Source organism: Sorex fumeus, unplaced genomic scaffold (genome assembly GCF_029834395.1).
Source record: "Sorex fumeus unplaced genomic scaffold, SorFum_2.1 ptg000131l, whole genome shotgun sequence".
Lineage (NCBI taxonomy): Eukaryota > Metazoa > Chordata > Mammalia > Eulipotyphla > Soricidae > Sorex > Sorex fumeus.
The window spans coordinates 39,747,300-39,763,729 of record NW_026606188.1 but is presented as its reverse complement, the minus strand read 5'-3'; the positions used below and the strand labels follow the sequence as shown (position 1 = coordinate 39,763,729).

General features: G+C 46.0%; 1 protein-coding gene across 2 annotated transcripts in view; it reads left to right on the top strand.

Moving 5' to 3' along the window:
* Nucleotides 1–16,430, top strand: part of SORT1 (sortilin 1) — a 74,990-nt gene that overhangs the window by 41,436 nt on the left and 17,124 nt on the right. The window contains exons 4-10 of one of the 2 annotated variants that reach the window (XM_056139107.1): nt 3,325–3,427; nt 4,116–4,280; nt 7,537–7,610; nt 10,121–10,170; nt 12,060–12,184; nt 14,935–15,079; nt 16,265–16,420. In XM_056139107.1, the coding sequence (XP_055995082.1) occupies nt 3,325–3,427; nt 4,116–4,280; nt 7,537–7,610; nt 10,121–10,170; nt 12,060–12,184; nt 14,935–15,079; nt 16,265–16,420 (818 nt within the window). Of the gene's footprint in view, nt 1–3,324; nt 3,428–4,115; nt 4,281–7,536; nt 7,611–10,120; nt 10,171–12,056; nt 12,185–14,934; nt 15,080–16,264; nt 16,421–16,430 lie in introns of both variants that reach the window. The other variant, XM_056139106.1, reaches the window with a different exon arrangement.

Below are 16,430 nucleotides of genomic sequence, written 5' to 3'. Positions count from 1 at the left end.
TTGTTTGATGGTTGAGAAAAGTAAAATGTAAGATTTTTTTTGAGATATCGTAGAACTCTTGTTGTTACTTCTCATTGCCTGTCCAGGTTAGAAGCGCAGTGTCATGATGGAGACATAGTTCAGTGGGTATGGTGCTTGCCTGAGTGTAGCAACCTGTGTATGGTTCCCCATATAATGCCCCCCCACCCCTGTGCCAGGACTAAGCCCTGAGCACAACCTAGTGTGCCCCAAACCAAAAACCAAACCAAAAAGAAGCCCAGTGTCACAAAGTTCCCATATATTATAAGTGAAAAATGTGGAACTTTAAAAGCAAGTGGGTATTTCCGTGTGTGTGGAGTGGTCCACACCCTGCGGAGCATGCTCAGAGACTCCTGGCTCTGTGCTCAGGGACCACTCCTGACAGTGTTGGGGCATCATATATGTGCTGGGATAAAACCCCAGAGGGCCTTGTTAAGGCAAGCATCTTAACCTCTATCTTACCTCTCTGGTCTCACAAACGTCTGTTTTTTGTGTGGACATTTGCATGATATCAGTATGTGAGTTTTCTGGAAGCCCATATTTGAATGGCTTTTCTTACCAGGAGTTTGAGGTTATTTATTAGCAAAAGACCATGCAATGATTCCTTCCTTTCCCCACTTATTTAATAATGGAAAATTACCAGTAATCTAAGTTTCACTTGTTCTTTTGAGGTATTAGATTCTTTCAAAAATATTTGTGTCTCAGCACTATTTTCTCTAGACCAATATGCACATGCAATCACGAATACCAGCAGAGGTGGTCATTTATTTTCAGGGACCTCTGAATGAGAGTAATGCATTATGACTGTTGTTTAGAATTATTATTAAGGCTTTCTAAAGCAGGTGGCTTGTGTTTTATTAACTTACTATTTGTGCTGTTCATAAGCCTAAGTACATGGACTTTGAAAGACATGCGTATTTTTCATGGTGTCTCACTGATGCCCTCTTTACCTGTTTGTTTCGTGCTGGGGGGCCTTGTGATGAATAGAAAATGGAGGGTCAGATTACGGTGCGTTCCCAGACCCCAGAGTTCCCCACTGAACCTGCCTTAAATTTCCACAGACTGCTGCAGGTTCATTGCACTCAGTTCATTCAACAAGCGGAAAGTGCTGGAACAAGGGTACTCTAGCTGATTTTGGGGGGGGGGGGGGGTTTGCTTCTTTTGAAGGGCAGGGAGATGTTTGTTGTGGCAACTTCTTAAAAAGCAAACATTTTTGTCAGTAGGTTATGAGAGTCCCTGGGGATGGCATGAGGAAGGGGTGACTGTTAGTGACAAGTTAGTGATAATCAGGCCCCTGGAAACCCCCTCTGATGGGTGTCTGAGCTGTTTGTTATTTGTTCTCTGTAGAACTAGGAATTGTTTATACATATCCTTTGACCCACTGACAGGAAAATAGGAACTGATCCAAAGCCAAAGAATCAGTAATATAGGAGTGCATTGGCTCATACTAAATTTCTGCTTATCTAAGTTTTTTTCCCTGAGTATATGGTAAAAGTTGGGATCGCTCAGACTTATTACAGCCACATGCTAAAGCACATGCTGTCAGGACCTTGTGTGACACTGAGAACACTCTCCTCTTGCGTCCAATGTCCACTTAGCCAGCCTAGGCTGGAGGCTGTACGCACATCAAGAAAGAACTGGGGGTGGGGGCTGGAGTGATAGTACAGTGGGTAGGGCATTTGCCTTGCACGCGGCCGACCCGGGTTCGATTCCCAGCATCCCATATGGCCCCCTGAGCACTGCCAGGAGTAATTCCTGAGTGTAGAGCCAGGAATAACCCCTGAGCATCGCCAGGTGTGACCCAAAAAGCAAAAAGAAAAAGAAAAGAAAGAACTGGAGGTGGTAGAGGAAAACATCTCACAAACAGATAAAAGTTGGCTCTCATTTGGGGCTGAGTGGTAGAGAAGCAGATCGTCGTTCCAATTTTGCTCTTAACTAACTGGTTGGCTTTTGATAAATTGCCTTCTTCTACCTTCTCATCTGTAAAATTAGAACGTTGAACACGGTGTTCTCCCCAGTCTCCTGCATCTCTCATGTTCAGTGATTCTGTGATTCTTTCACAGATCATGGTTTAAGAGGATATATTCAGTCTGTCAGATAACTGGTGATTTATTTTGTTTCATTTTTAAGAATCAAAAAATCTTTCAGGGGCTGGAGAAATAGTCCAGCAGGGTAGGGCATTTACCTTGCATGAGGTCGACCCAGGTTCAATCCCTGGCATCCCATATGGTCCCCGAGCATTGCCATGTGTGGCCCCAATCCCCAACTCCACCCTGCCCACCCACCACCACCACCACCACCTCACCCTCCGCCGCCAACTACCACCCAAAAAAAAAAAAAAAGAAATCCTTTAAATGATACTGTTTGAACTTTTAGGAAGAGCTTTGACAGTCTGAGAGTTGAGAGTGCATCTGTTTTTTTCTAGTTTGTTTTGTGGGTTGAATGCTCTGAAGGGGCGGCAGTCTCTTGGAAAGAGAAAACTTGCAGATTTCTGCTCCTTCGCATCCAGCTGTATCAGAAGTGCTGCACATTGACAGAATTGTTCGGTTTGGGGCCACATTCAGCAGAGATCCCAAATCAAAATAGCTGGAGCAGACTGGAGAGAGGCCCCCGAGGCACACGCCCTGCAGCCACTCACGGGCCTGAGTGGCCCCCATGTCCTGCCAGTTGCAGCCTGCCTGGCCGAGCCGTGACCTCTGCACCAGCTGACTGCGTGTTGCCAGGAATGGCCTCCGGTCTCCTGAGCACTGCTTGGGAGCACCCCCTCCTCCACTCCACACATGCCACAAAAGGATAACTAGCTAGTTAAAGTGAGAGATTTAATCACTCAAATCACTCAAGTACAGAGGGATAGGTGTCAGGGTCAGTTCAGTCCAGTGTCCGAGGCTCTGTTCTTTAGAATTCCAGAGTCACCTCAGCCTTGCTCCCCACTTCCTTCATCCCCAAGCTCTGCTCCTGCCAGAATTGCTTTACATTCACCTCTGACACTGCTGGGGGTTCATCACATTGGTATGGCTGGCATTTGGGGTCAGATTATTTAGAAAGTTGATAACTGCCCTGTGCTTTGTAGGACGTTTAGCCTCTACCAGGTGAAACTACAGAATTTCCTTCAGGCTGGTCAGGCCGCCACCAGGGCTAAGGATGGACATGGCTCCTTCGAGGCTGGTGACCTTGGAAGGGGAGAAGCATGGTCTCAGGAATGTGGGTGCATGGGGTGGGGGGGGGGGGAATGGGATCTGGGCAGGAGCCCAGAAGCACCCATGAGCATTGTATTCACTGTATTCTCTGTCTGTGTTCCTCTTTCAGTGAGGACTATGGAAAGAACTTCAAGGATATTACAAACCTGATCAACAACACCTTCATTCGGACAGAATTTGGCATGGCGATTGGTCCTGAGAACTCTGGGAAGGTGAGAGGCATTTAAGCATAGGCAAAGCTGAACTGGACAACCAAGGGCGGGGCTGTTAGACACTAATGTTGGGGTGACCCACCATTATGGTGATGCACAGCAATATATTTGCCTTATTGATGTTGCATTTTAAAATTAAATATAATAATTCAGTGCATAATGAATTCAGCACACCTTTGTTTTTTGTTTTTTTTCTGGCTCCTGTCCAAGATGCACCAACTCATAATTTTCTAGTGTCTTTGTTCCAGTGTATGCTCAGTAAGACAATATTTCAGTCTTGGGAAACCGGGTAATCTTAAATTGGCCGTGCTCAGATTTATTGGTGTATGGCACTAACTCAACTCAGAATGTTTTAAATACTGTGCTTAAGAAGACTGGAGAGATAGTGCAGAGATAGTACAGCAGGTAAAGTGCTCATCTTCTACATAGCCTGGGTTTGATCCCCAGCACTCCAAATGAACAATGCCTGGTGTGACCCCGAAACAAAACAGGGAGACTATACTTGAGCGTGGCAAACCAACTAATCTGTGTTTATAACTGTAACACTGTATAAATTTATAACCCTTTAGTCCTCTTTATAAGAAGGTTAAAGCTAAAATGTTCTTAACTGGTGTCTGGTGAAAATGGAGTGAGAACTTTCTGTGCTTTCCACATTTTTTCTGATTCTGAGTCCCTTCTTCCTGATCAGGTGATTTTGACAGCAGAAGTGTCAGGAGGAAGTCGAGGAGGCCGCATCTTCCGATCATCAGATTTTGCCAAGAACTTTGTTCAGATCAATCTTCCTTTCCATCCTCTCACTCAGATGATGTACAGTCCCGAGAATTCTGACTATCTTTTAGCTCTCAGCACTGAAGTAAGTCCAGTTTTATCGTCTCAGGAGACACTGTTTCAGAGGACTCTGTCGTGATGCTCTCTAGTGACTTCTGTCAAAGGAAGTCACACTTTTTGCAGTGTGTCCCCCTGTTTGGTAAAGGGCACACGTTTCCTTGCTGTCTGTTTTAGAAAAGTATGGTGTCTTGTTATCGGTTCACTTGTTAATAGTGGATAAATGTTTGCTGTTGGCATGATGAACTAAAACAAACAAACAAACAAACGAAAACAGTTCAATGTGATCGTTCTGCTCCTGCAAGGGACAAGCATGAATTTCAAACTCCCAGGGGTGGGGGTGGGGCACAAAATCCAAAATTGCCAAGCTCCCAGTGTTGTTATGATTCCTTCCTGTGGCCAGGATTTTTGTTGTTGTTAGTTTTTAAAGTATATTAGGATATTAACTTCTGTCTCTGCCACTCTGTGTTACTATCCAGAGACCCTACCACATGCAAGGACATATCCCGGAAGCCGGTGCCCCTCCCTCACTCTCCCTCTTGTCTTCTGGAAGGCCCCTGGGGAGCTCATTCAGCCCTTCCTTTCCTGCAGGATAAGGCTGTCATCATGAGTATTCAGGCATCTGGGTTGCCAGGCTGTGATGACTATAATTATACTACCTTTCTATGGCTCCTGTTCATTCCATTTCTTCGAGGGTGGTCTACTGATCAGCGGCCTCAGATAATTCCCAGGTGATGGGTGTAAGATGTGTGTTCTTGCACCCTGATCCAGACTGCAGTGAGTCAGTGACCTTTGGTTGAAAGGTGGTCGGTGTCTTTAAACCATGCCCTCCACTTCATACTGAAAGGTGAGTGCAGTTGCTCTATGACTGTCCTGGACCAAGCACAGGGTTCTGACCTATCGACACGATGGGATGCACAGAGGGGCAGCCTAGGTAGGACGATGGACACCAGAAGTCAAGGCTCTGAGCCTGCATGGACGGAGTCAGGCTGAAGGACTGATTCAGAGAGACCACAGGAGCCAGAAAAAGGAAATTTGCCCACTCGGAAAGCTTCTGGCCTCAGTAGTGGTTCCAAAGAAATCAGCCTCAAGCAGCTTGAACTGAAGACCCTTCCAGGGAGATGAGAGTCCCCCACGCTAACCCCCCGTCCCCCATCAGCCCAGCTAGCCTCAGGGAGATATAGGCAGGAGCTACTTTTATTCCTGAAATTTCTTCCAAATAAGGGGAACTTGAAGTACAGATAATGTGATGGAGAAGATGGATTCCTTTTGGTGATGCCAGTCCCATTTCTGTCTTTTAGGTAGAATTTATTTGATGAGAAATGCTGGGAGATGAGCAATAGCAGAGGAGAGAAAGAGGAAAGGGGACAAGGGGAGGGGTCGCTGGGGGTTCTCTCTAGCTCAGCTCCAGTTCATAGCAGCGGTACCTGGGCTCTCCTCACCCCGAGTCTGGCAGGCCCCAGGAGCATGTGTGCCCAGTGTGTTGCCAGTGTAACTGATGTCATCTGTCTCTGTTTTGTCAGTCTTTTCTGCATTTGCGAATGTTGGCCAGTCTCTCCTTCCTGGCAGCCTCACTTGCTTGCCTGCTGTGACATCATGCTTCTGGGGTCCCTCTCACCTTCCTGGCCCTCCCCTTGGCTTCTCTCTTGCCTGTCCAGATCCCCATTGCTTATTTCACTCTCTGCCATCCCTTCCACTCCTCCCATTCCAGGTACCAGCCATGAAGTCCACTCCCGGCTTCCTGAGTCCCTCTCACTGGCCCGGCTTCCCCACGGCTCCACATTCCTCTCACAGCTCCCACCCCCCACCCCCCAGTGGCTCTGTTTTACTCTCGGGTGCCTCAGACTCAGTCTCAAACTCACTGTTGCACTCTTCTCCCTGCCATTTCCCCCTTAATATTCACTAAAGTTTCCACATTGCGTCTTATCTGTTGGTGGTGGGTGTCTGTCTGTCTCTCTCTCTCCATCCCCCTCCTCCCCTTTTCCTCCTGCCCGACTCTGTACAGGAAATCTTCCACTTCTGCTGAATCATGATTATGCTTCTAAATTCTTCTTGAACATATTCCTTCTGACCATGCTTTAGAGCAGGGCCTCTCAGGCTTTCCCCACTGCTGGCCCCTTCTGTCCTGAGAAATTCTTACGTGATCCACCATTGAAGAAGTTAGGGTTTAGAGCCTCAGTAACTCTCTCTCTCCTCTCTCCTCTCTCTCTCTCTCTCTCTCTCTCTCTCCACCCCCTCTTTCTCTCTCTCTCTGTCCCTGTCTCTGTCTCTCTCTCCCACTCTGTCTCTCTCCCTCTCTCTCTTGCCATACCCAGCAATGCTCAGGAATTACTCCTGGCTCAACAATCAGGAATTACTTCTGGCAGGCCTCTGGGGGCACTACATGGGATGCTGGGGTTGAAGCCGTGTCAACCATGTGCAAGGCACATAAATGCCCTTACCCGCTGTCCTATTGCTATGGCTCAAGCTTCGGTGATTCTTAACCAAGGGAGCAGTTATTCACTGCTTTTCCTGCTTCTAATTTGGACCCCCTGAAATCCACCTTTTCCAGTGTAACACAAATACTCCACCAAGAAAAGTAAAACTATGTCACTCCCCTGCTTGACATTCTTTCCTCAAGTGCCTCTTTTAAAGTAGAGACCAGATTCCACACTGCCTCTCCATGAGCTGGGCCTCCCACCTCTTCCCCTCCCCCACCCCACCCCCACCTTCCAGCATGAACTCTTCTCGCCTTGGACTCCGTGCTTCCTCAGAACCTGGAGACTTTCAGCTCCCTCACACACTGCAGTATTCTATCACCCTCTGCCTTCGCTGTACTGGTCTCTGTGCAACAGTGTCTTATCTGTTCATTTGCCATCTTTCGGTTACATTGCTCTCCTCCTGACAACCCGTCTCGGATTCAGTGTTCCCTCCACTCCCTTCTCTTACACCAGAGCCTGTTTCCATCCCACTTAACCACGTGGTCTCAAAGTTTCTTTTTTGTGCACCAGTTGCCTCTTGAGATCAGGGAGTGTTTGTCTTCTTCATCTTCATATCCCCAGTGGAATATCTGGTCCGGTGCCAGGCACATAGTAGACACTTCAGAAGCATTTGCTATTTGGGCTTCCCAGACCCTCGAGGGGCCCCATAAACCATATGTGCGTGTGTGGAGCTCCGGCAGCTTGGTTGGAGCGTCAGTATGTGTTTTTACTGTCCTGAATGACTGGAGATGAGTTATTAAAGGTCATGCAAGCAGCTGCACAGGATAAAGCTGGAATTTTGATAAGTCATTTATAATCTTTCAGAATGGCCTGTGGGTGTCCAAGAATTTTGGGGGAAAATGGGAAGAAATCCACAAAGCAGTGTGTTTGGCCAAATGGTGAGTAACAGAAGACCCCATCCGTGCAGAGCCCCAGACCTTTCCTGACAGTGCTGCCAGAAGTCACAGGAATCAATACCAAGCACTTCCTGTGTGCCAAGTACTCTTCAGGGCGCCCTAAGGGGTGTGTGAGCAAGCACGTACACAGCCCCTGACCTGGAGATGCAGGGAGAGAGGACTTACCCACTCAGTGCTAGGATCAAAAGCTCAGACCAGACCGGAGATTGAGGAGCTGTGCCCGGCAGAGGGAAGGTTCTCTCTAAGTACTGACACAGTTGGAACAGATCAAATACAGTGTTGGTTTGGGGACTTGTGTGCAGTGTCAGTTTCTACTCCCTCACCTGTAGATCCATTTCTGTTACGGGAGTGGAGTGCCGTATCCAGCACTCCACTGTGGGGTCAGTATCCAGAGCGTCCACACCGGCACCAAAATTAATTCACGTCTCCTGGTGGGGGGCCCATAACCCATACCTATTTAAAGTTGATTTGGTGGAGGGGGCTCTGGAGTCAAGGCTCCTTTGTTCTCACCTGGCTCTGCTGCTGGCCAGTGGCTTAATCCCTCTGGGATTTAGTTCTTTTCCTTCTGTGAAAGGTGATTTGTTTTAGAAATTTGTGGGGATGTTGAGTAAGACTTGAGTGAAGAGCTTTCATTCTTCTCAGCTTCTGATGAGGCTCTGAGCCTCTAGCGATTTCTCTTTGACTAATTTGAACAAGTTCGGTTCCTCTGGTTTCCTGGTAGAGGGCAGCTTGCTGCCAGAGAGGGGCTGTGAGTGCTGAGAAGCACATGCTGGACTCTGATTCCTTGCCCAAGCTGGATGCAGGCTGACTGTCCAGGCCAGCAGGCAGAAATGGAGAGCACTATCCTAGGGCGGGCTGGCTGATAGGAGCACACCTCAGTAACCTCTAATGGGAACGGTGTGTTTCAGCTCCATGAGCTAGCATTCAGGGACTGCAACCCAGCATGTCAAGGAAGAGTTTGGAATCTAATGTCCTCTCTTGAGCGAGTCAGAGAAATGTGAGTTATAAGACAATGCCTAAAATATATCTTACCAAATTAACTAAAATATACAAAATCGCTTAAATCAAGTGACCTTTTCTAGAAGACGCTGATTTAAATGAGGTTTGTGCAGCCCCACACTCGCACCCACACCACACCTGCTTTTGTTCTGTGAACTTAAATTGTTTTTGTACCTTATGTGGCATTATCAGGAAGAGGTTCTTTTTAAAGTGGCTTAGTTAACAAATTGTTTCGCTTTTGGTGGTCCTAAACATAACTTTACGTCTGTATACCAAACCATCACAACTTAAACACTTTATGTATCTTAAGAGTTTTACCAGTTAAACTAAAACCACATTTTTTTAAAAGCCAACAAAATCATCTTTAAAGCTATATTTCTGAGTAATTTTTTATATTCTTTACAATGTTCTTTTGCTTTTGTAGCTCATTTGTGTGTGTACAGTGTTTAAATATAAGATCACTGGGCTGCTGATAATTGTTTACTCACCTTTAGAGCTATAATTCTGAAAGGCCCCATCTGAAGCTCTAAAGAGCTGTGCACAGACCCAGTACCTTTTGCTGTTGGTGATTTCTCAGCACTCTTAAGCTCCAAGTCTGGCTTCCTGCAAACTCCCTCTCCAAGTCAGAATTTAAATAATTCAACCTCTGACCCAGTTGCCTGTTTGAGATAAAGAAGCTAAATTATTTAGCTCACGCAAAGCATTAAACTAGGCTCTGAGGGAGAAAAACAAAGCATAAAACATAATACCTGTCCTAAAGCAAACCTATAGTTTAGTGGGCAAGATATGGCAAATACTGTACAATTAAAGTCACTAGACCGTAGGCCTGGCCGTGCCCGGTGGCTGGCATGAGTTGGCACAGCTCTGCAGAGTCACGGCTACTCTCCTCAGCTGTGGCACCTTTGTCTTCACAGCTGCGCCGGGCATTCTAGGGTGTTTAGCAATGTCTCTGGCCTCCGCCCTTGAGATTTTAGCAACAGCTCCCCCAGTTGTGCCAGCCAGAAATGTCTCCAGATGTTGTCAGATGCTCCTCGGGGGATGAAAAGCCCCTGGCGGAGACCCACGGCCACTACGCCAGATGGCTGTAGCAAAAAGTGCTCTTGTGGTTGGAATAACAGAGAAAGCTTCACGGAAGACCTGGGTTTTACACTGAGATTTGGTTCCACGAGAGAAAAGCATTTTAAGAAGGAAATAGTCTGAGCAAAACCCAGAGGCAGAGCCAGGGACTGGAGCAACTCCGTTTGGCCAGTTGAAAGGTTCCCATAAAGTGGAGGTGGACTCATGGGTGGGGAGGGCCTGGGGCTGGGCTGTGGGAAACTGTGGCCGCTGAGGCCATCAGTGCAGGAGTAGGTGACTCGCGTCCCGGAGGTTGATCCAGCGACTGCCTCTGGACACTAAGCTTGTTAGACTTGCTTGGAGTTTTGTGACTAAGATTGACACAGTCCAATAACCATCTCGAACCATGTCTTTTCCCTGTCTTTGCCTCAATGCAGGGGACCAAGAAATATCATCTTCTTTACCACCTTTTCGAATGGCTCCTGCAGTAAGTATACTTAGTGACAGACAAAAGCAGCCTGTTAATCTGTTCGTGGTAGAATATACTGGGCTGATTGAGGTAGAAATGTCAAAGGTCCTTTTGTGTTCCTAGAATTTTGTTTTTGTTTGTTTTTGACCACCCAGCTGGACTCTCCCAGCACTGTCAGAACTCAGTCCCAACAGTCTCGGGGGGCCATGTGGAGCCAAGAATCTAGCCGGGGTCTCCCGTGTACAAACTCTGCGTGCACACTTGGCTCTTGGCAGTTTCTCCCTGGCCTCCACTCCTGTAATGTGGGGTTTGTGGGGTTAGAACACACCTGGTGCTGCTCGGGGCTATTCCTCACTCTGTGCTCAGGAGTGACCCCTGATGATGCTCCAGGGACCTTATGTGGTAGCAGGGATCAAACCAGGGTCGACTTGCACAACAGACATCTTAACCTTTGTTCTGGCTCTCCAGCCCATGCTCCTATAATGTTAATAGCTAAAGATAGCTGTTAATGATGTTTTTAATCTTGAAAGTAGAACCAAATTACTATACGTACTGTGCCTAGATAAAATTAAAGTGCAGGCTATATACAGAAACAGACTACTTAATTTTAACAATGTATTTGCTCGAGCGGGCCCAGTAACGTCTCCATTTTGAGACTTGTTGTTACTGTTTTTGGCATATTGAATACGTCATGGGTAGCTTGCCAGGCTTTCCCGTGTGGGCAAGATACTCTCGGTAGCTTGCCGGGCTCTCCGAGAGGGTCGGAGGAATCGAACCTGGCTCGGCTAGGCTGGCTGTGCACAAGGCAAACGCCCTATCGCTGTGCTATTGCTCCAGCCCAACAATGTATTTACGTGAAGTAAACACTAGACTACAAACAACTAAAAAATTGAGATATGTAGGGGCCAGAGAGTCAGTTCAGTCCAGCGGGTAGGTGCTTGCCTTGTATGTACCTGACCCAGGTTCGATCTCAGGAAGCCCATATGGTCCCCTGAGCACCACTAAGAGTGATTCCTGAGTACAGAACCAGATGTAAACCCTGAGAACCTCCCAGTATGGCTCCCACCCCCCCCAAAAAATAAAAATATATAGTTATTTTAAGGGGAAAAATATGGATTGTGTCATGTTAGAATTTGTACAAGGGAATATTTTTAAAATACAAAGCAAAATCTTATTTTATTTAAAGAATTAGTTTTATTTATCCATTCATTCAACTGTATACTTAGTAATCACTCCTGATAGTGCTCGGGGGGACCATGTTGGATGCTGGGGATTGAATCCAGGTCGGCTGCATGCAAGGCAGACACCCTACCCATTGTACTATTGCTCCAGCCCCATGAGGATGGAAATTCTAAGGACAGACACCTAAAGCCTGCTCTCAGGAAACCTAAAATCTAAATAGTTAAGTGTGCACAGAATGGGATATTGGATGATCAAATGAAACAAACAAATGAAACAAAACAGGGTAAAGTACAGTAAAGTAATTTTAAACATGAAGAAGGTAAAGAAGGATGGTACACCTGAGTCATTTTTAGGCAACACTTCATTGGAATTAGTGCTATCTGTTCAGTGCAAAACCTTACATTTATAAAATGAAGTCCAGGGATAGTACAGCGGGCAGCAGACCCAGATTCCCTCCCCAGCACCCTGTATGGTACCCCGAGCCCTGTCAGGAGTGACCCCTGAGCACAGAATCAGTCCTGAGCATCACCAGTCCTGGCCTAAAATCCAAAAATAAATTTTAAAAATATGTAAAAAATAAAGGTAAAATGAAGCCCAATGTGAATGAACCCTCATAGCTAAAAGGGCCTTAGCTATGAAACTAGGGGCAGCTCCAAAAGGTTTGTTTTTAACAGAGGCTTGCCAATAAGTGAGTTTTTAATTCATATTTTGCTTTGTTTAAGAAGCTGATCTTGGTGCACTGGAATTATGGAGAACTTTAGACTTGGGGAAAAGCTTCAAAACCATTGGTGTGAAAATCTACTCATTTGGTCTTGGGGGACGTTTCCTTTTTGCCTCAGTGATGGCCAAGGTGGGTCTTTGCCTTTTCTCTCGAGATTCCGATGTTTCCATAATGTGCCTGACTGTGCTCCCTGTCAGTACCAGTACTGCCTTGTTGAAGTATTCAAAATGTCTGTGGGGTCAGGGAGTGATTATTTTTCTGAGACTGATTCCTCCAGGCTGTACTCTGTGTTGAGACTTGTTGCTACAGCGTGAATTTTGGCATCTACTTCAGAGTCTGGAGACCCCATATTGGGGGCTTTGCTCACCTGTGGATACCTGCTCGTTGGCCACTTTAATAGTTGGAATAGATTATAGTGAGAGCATGTCTGCTATGTACCAGGCCCCAGTCTTAAGTCCCGGGAATGCCACCATGTGCAAAACCAAAAAACATCCCACTCTTGAAGTTTATATTCCAGTAGGAAACAAATCTGAAACTAATACTCCATAGTAATGTCACGGAAAGGCTGACACTCAGAAGAGACCTGAGTCAGAGTAGGAAGTAGAAGTGACAGGAATTGAATGTGCATATTCAGGTAGGGTGGTTTGAAGGGACTGGGAAGTCTGACAGGGTGAGAGTTTACTATCCTGGCCGTGTCAGATCATAGAGGCCTGAACTGACCCTGGCTTGAAGAAGGGCTTGGTGCTTGGCCAGTGTAGTAGGATTTGCTTCATTTTTTTCCATGGCTAAGGTGTTCACACAATAGCCTTCCGTGCAGGGATGGAGGAAGCTGCTGGAACAGCTGGGAGGCTGCTCAACAGTAGGAAAGGCGGTTGGTCAGCTGAGGGGACTGGGAAGTGGATATGGCTCTAATACATTGCCAGCAGGATTTGTTGATGGAATAGATGTGGATTTCGAGAGTGGGGGAGAGACCGGGTAATTAAAGAGTCTTCTGGCTGAACCCTTGGACGACTGAATCTACAGTGATGGCAAAGACAGCAGGGGAAGCCAGTCTGTGGGAGGAAAATCAGGAATTCAGACTTTGGCTATGAGGTGCCTCACAGACATCTGAGTGGAAATGTCAAGCATTTGGGTATATGAGTCTTCCTAAAATTGTCATTTAGAGCAGGTGACTGGATGATACCTTCTGGAGGAATGAGTAGATAGCGAGGAGGTGGGAGGCCTGCGTGGGCCTGAAAGGGCCCCGCACCTAGAGGTTGGAGAGATGAGACACCAGCAGCAGGGGCTACATGGAGGAAGTGTGGGGTGGTGAGAGCCTATGGACCAAGGAGGAAGGAAGATGGGATCACGGAAGTCACGGTCTACTGAAAGGTTGCGTTTAAGACATTCTGAGATTACCCACTGGGTTTGGCAAAGGGGAAGTTGTTGATGACTTTGCTGGGCGCAGTTTTGATAAGTTACTGAGCTTAAGGCACTGACTAGAGAGGATTGGAGAGAATCGGAGATGGGGAAGTAGATACAATCACTCCAGGTAAACTGTCCCAAGGATTTTGTGCTAATCCTCCCCCAAGCCCTAAAGAAGTTAATACCGTTATCTCAAATTGTATAAGTAATTGCCTAGGGTCGCCTGGTGAGTGGAAATCAGTGGATTCCAGAAATAGTCTCCTATCTCCAGTGCTGCTATCTACAATGTGAAAACTCCAGTTTCTCCCTGTAACAGTAACATTCAAAGTAAACATGCAGGTTTACTTGGAGTTACTTTAAAATAGATAAAACATTAAACGTACTTTAAACTTGAAAGAGTCTTTAACACAAGGAAGCTAGAACCATTTCTCATGCTCTTGCTGTGTCCCACTGACTCTTTTATTTATTTGTATTTTTTGTTTGGGGCCGCCAGTCACCATGCTCAGGGGCTTCTCTGGGCACTGCATGGTCCTGGAGTTTCTGCATGCAGAGCACGTTCTCCAGCCCCTTGAGTCACCACCCCAGACCCTTTCCAGGATCTCTTTTAAATTATTTGTCAAAAGGTAGCTGTTAATTGCCTCCGTAACAATGAAATACTGCACAAGCTCCTTTAATTAAAATTAAAATATTAATTTCTGCCTCTCCCTGGCTTCTGCCCAGCCTGCTCCTGATCCAGTCACTATCATTGTTTGCAGAGACATCTTTAGAGATGAGCAACATCTTGACTTCCCTTGTGACTACCCAAGCATGGGTTATATTTCTATTTTTTTAGACCTTTCCCTTTAATTATATGATTTGGAGAAATTTGCCAGAATTGTCTTTATGGGACGAAACTTTCTTGCAGCAGTCATTGTTTCAAGAAGTACCTGAACCAACCAGCATAGGTATGAATATGCCTATATAAAGGCAAGCTAATGATCAGACCCTTAGTTCTACTGTAGGAAATTGGGGTGTCAGAAACTGGGAGGATAGTGGGCATGAGCAGCAGTGCAGTGGGTAGGAGGTTATCTTGCACGTGGCCAGCCAAGGTTTGATCTCCGGCATCCCATACGGTCCCCACTGCGCACTGCCAGAGTAATTTCTGAGTGCAAAGTTAGGAATAAACCCTGAGCATTGCCAAGTATGGCTCACAAACAAACAAAAAAACACATGCACAAAGACCAAAAGCTGGGAGGGTGATATCTTCTGGGGCCTGTGGGAGTGAAAGCCGGGAGAGCATTTCTTAAAATAGAATGGATGGTGGCATTTTCTCAGACTTTGCTGGAGGTTAGAAATTGCTTTGGTCGTTGATACTGAACCTTTCATTTGTGACTGGTGTGCCCAGTGGGGAAATGCTCAGTGCTATTTGTAATTCTCAATGAAAGTTGTTTCTACTCGTGTCCTCACACTTGGCATCGTGCTGCTGTTTGTTTCAGGATACCACAAGAAGGATTCATGTGTCAACAGACCATGGGACCACATGGAGCATGGCCCAGCTTCCTTCTGTGGGGCAAGAGCAATTCTATTCTATTCTGGCAGCCAACGATGACATGGTGTTCATGCACGTAGATGAACCTGGAGGTCAGTGGCCTTAGTGGCATATTCTGAAATGCAGTGATCTAAGCTTTGAGCCCTACTTGGAGTAGTTTGCTTTCCTACATTTTTCCCCTCCTACTTTTAAGAATTTACTGCTATTCTACTGAATATTGTTCTAGATATAATTAATACATAGCCTCTAATAAAAAGGCTGCTTCTAAAAAATTTTGACACACTAATATAGTTGGTGTGTTCATAGGGCTGATGATATGTTACCTTGCAAACACAGAAATTGAGAGTATAGAAGCTCTTATAGTCATTTAATAAAGTAATTTTATGTCTGTTCAATTGAATGATAGAAAATTTTCTATCCAGTGGATTGTGTTTTGTCTGTTTTTATAGTGATTAATCTGTTTCTATAGTAATTAATTTTTATTATATTTTGCAAAAATATTGCTTTGGATATATTGGACACTTAAAATATTTCTTTACTACATTTAGTCTGGGCTGGAGCAATAGCACAGCAGGTAGGGCGTTTGCCTTGCACGCAGCTGACCTGGGTTTGATTCCTCTGCCCCTCTCAGAGAGCCCGGAAAGCTACTGAGAGTATCTCACCCGCACAGCAAAGCCTGACAAGCTACCTGTGATGCATTTGATATGCCAAAAACAATAACAACAAGTCTCACAATTTGTTCTGAGATGTTACTGGTGCCCGCTTGAGCAAATTGGTGAAAGTGGGAGGACAGTGCTATAGTGCTGCAGTGCTACATTTAGTCTGAGAAGTATTGTCCTAGAGTATGAAGACTTATATAGATAAGTATATATCTAATTTAAAAATTTTTTTGCTTTTGGGGTCACTCCCAGCTGTTCTTGGGGTACCATGTGGCATTGGTTGTCAAACTCATGCCTCAGCATGTGCTCCAGTCCACTGAACTGTCTCCCTGGCCCTGAGTTATAAATATAAATACAGTTCGTCTGCCACCAGAAAACAGCTTTTCTGTAGCATCTCATTTATTCACTTAACAAATTTGGCATCCCAGGCTTTAAACTAGATACTCGAGTTAAAAAGTTGCACTTCAAGCTTCAGTTAAATCTCAGGTTTGAGGCTCCATCGTGAAGAGAATAGTTGGCTGCTGTGAGCTGTCAGTCAGCCATGCCTGTGGTTGGTTAGGCGACTGCTTGGCTCCCTGTTCCCTCCGGAAACTTAGTGCCTTTGTTTGCCTGTTTCAGACACCGGATACGGCACAATCTTCACTTCTGATGACCGAGGGATTGTCTATTCCAAGTCACTGGACCGGCATCTCTACACCACCACAGGTGGAGAGACGGACTTTACCAACGTGACTTCCCTTCGTGGGGTCTACATAACAAGCGTGCTCTCCGAAGGTGCGTTCCC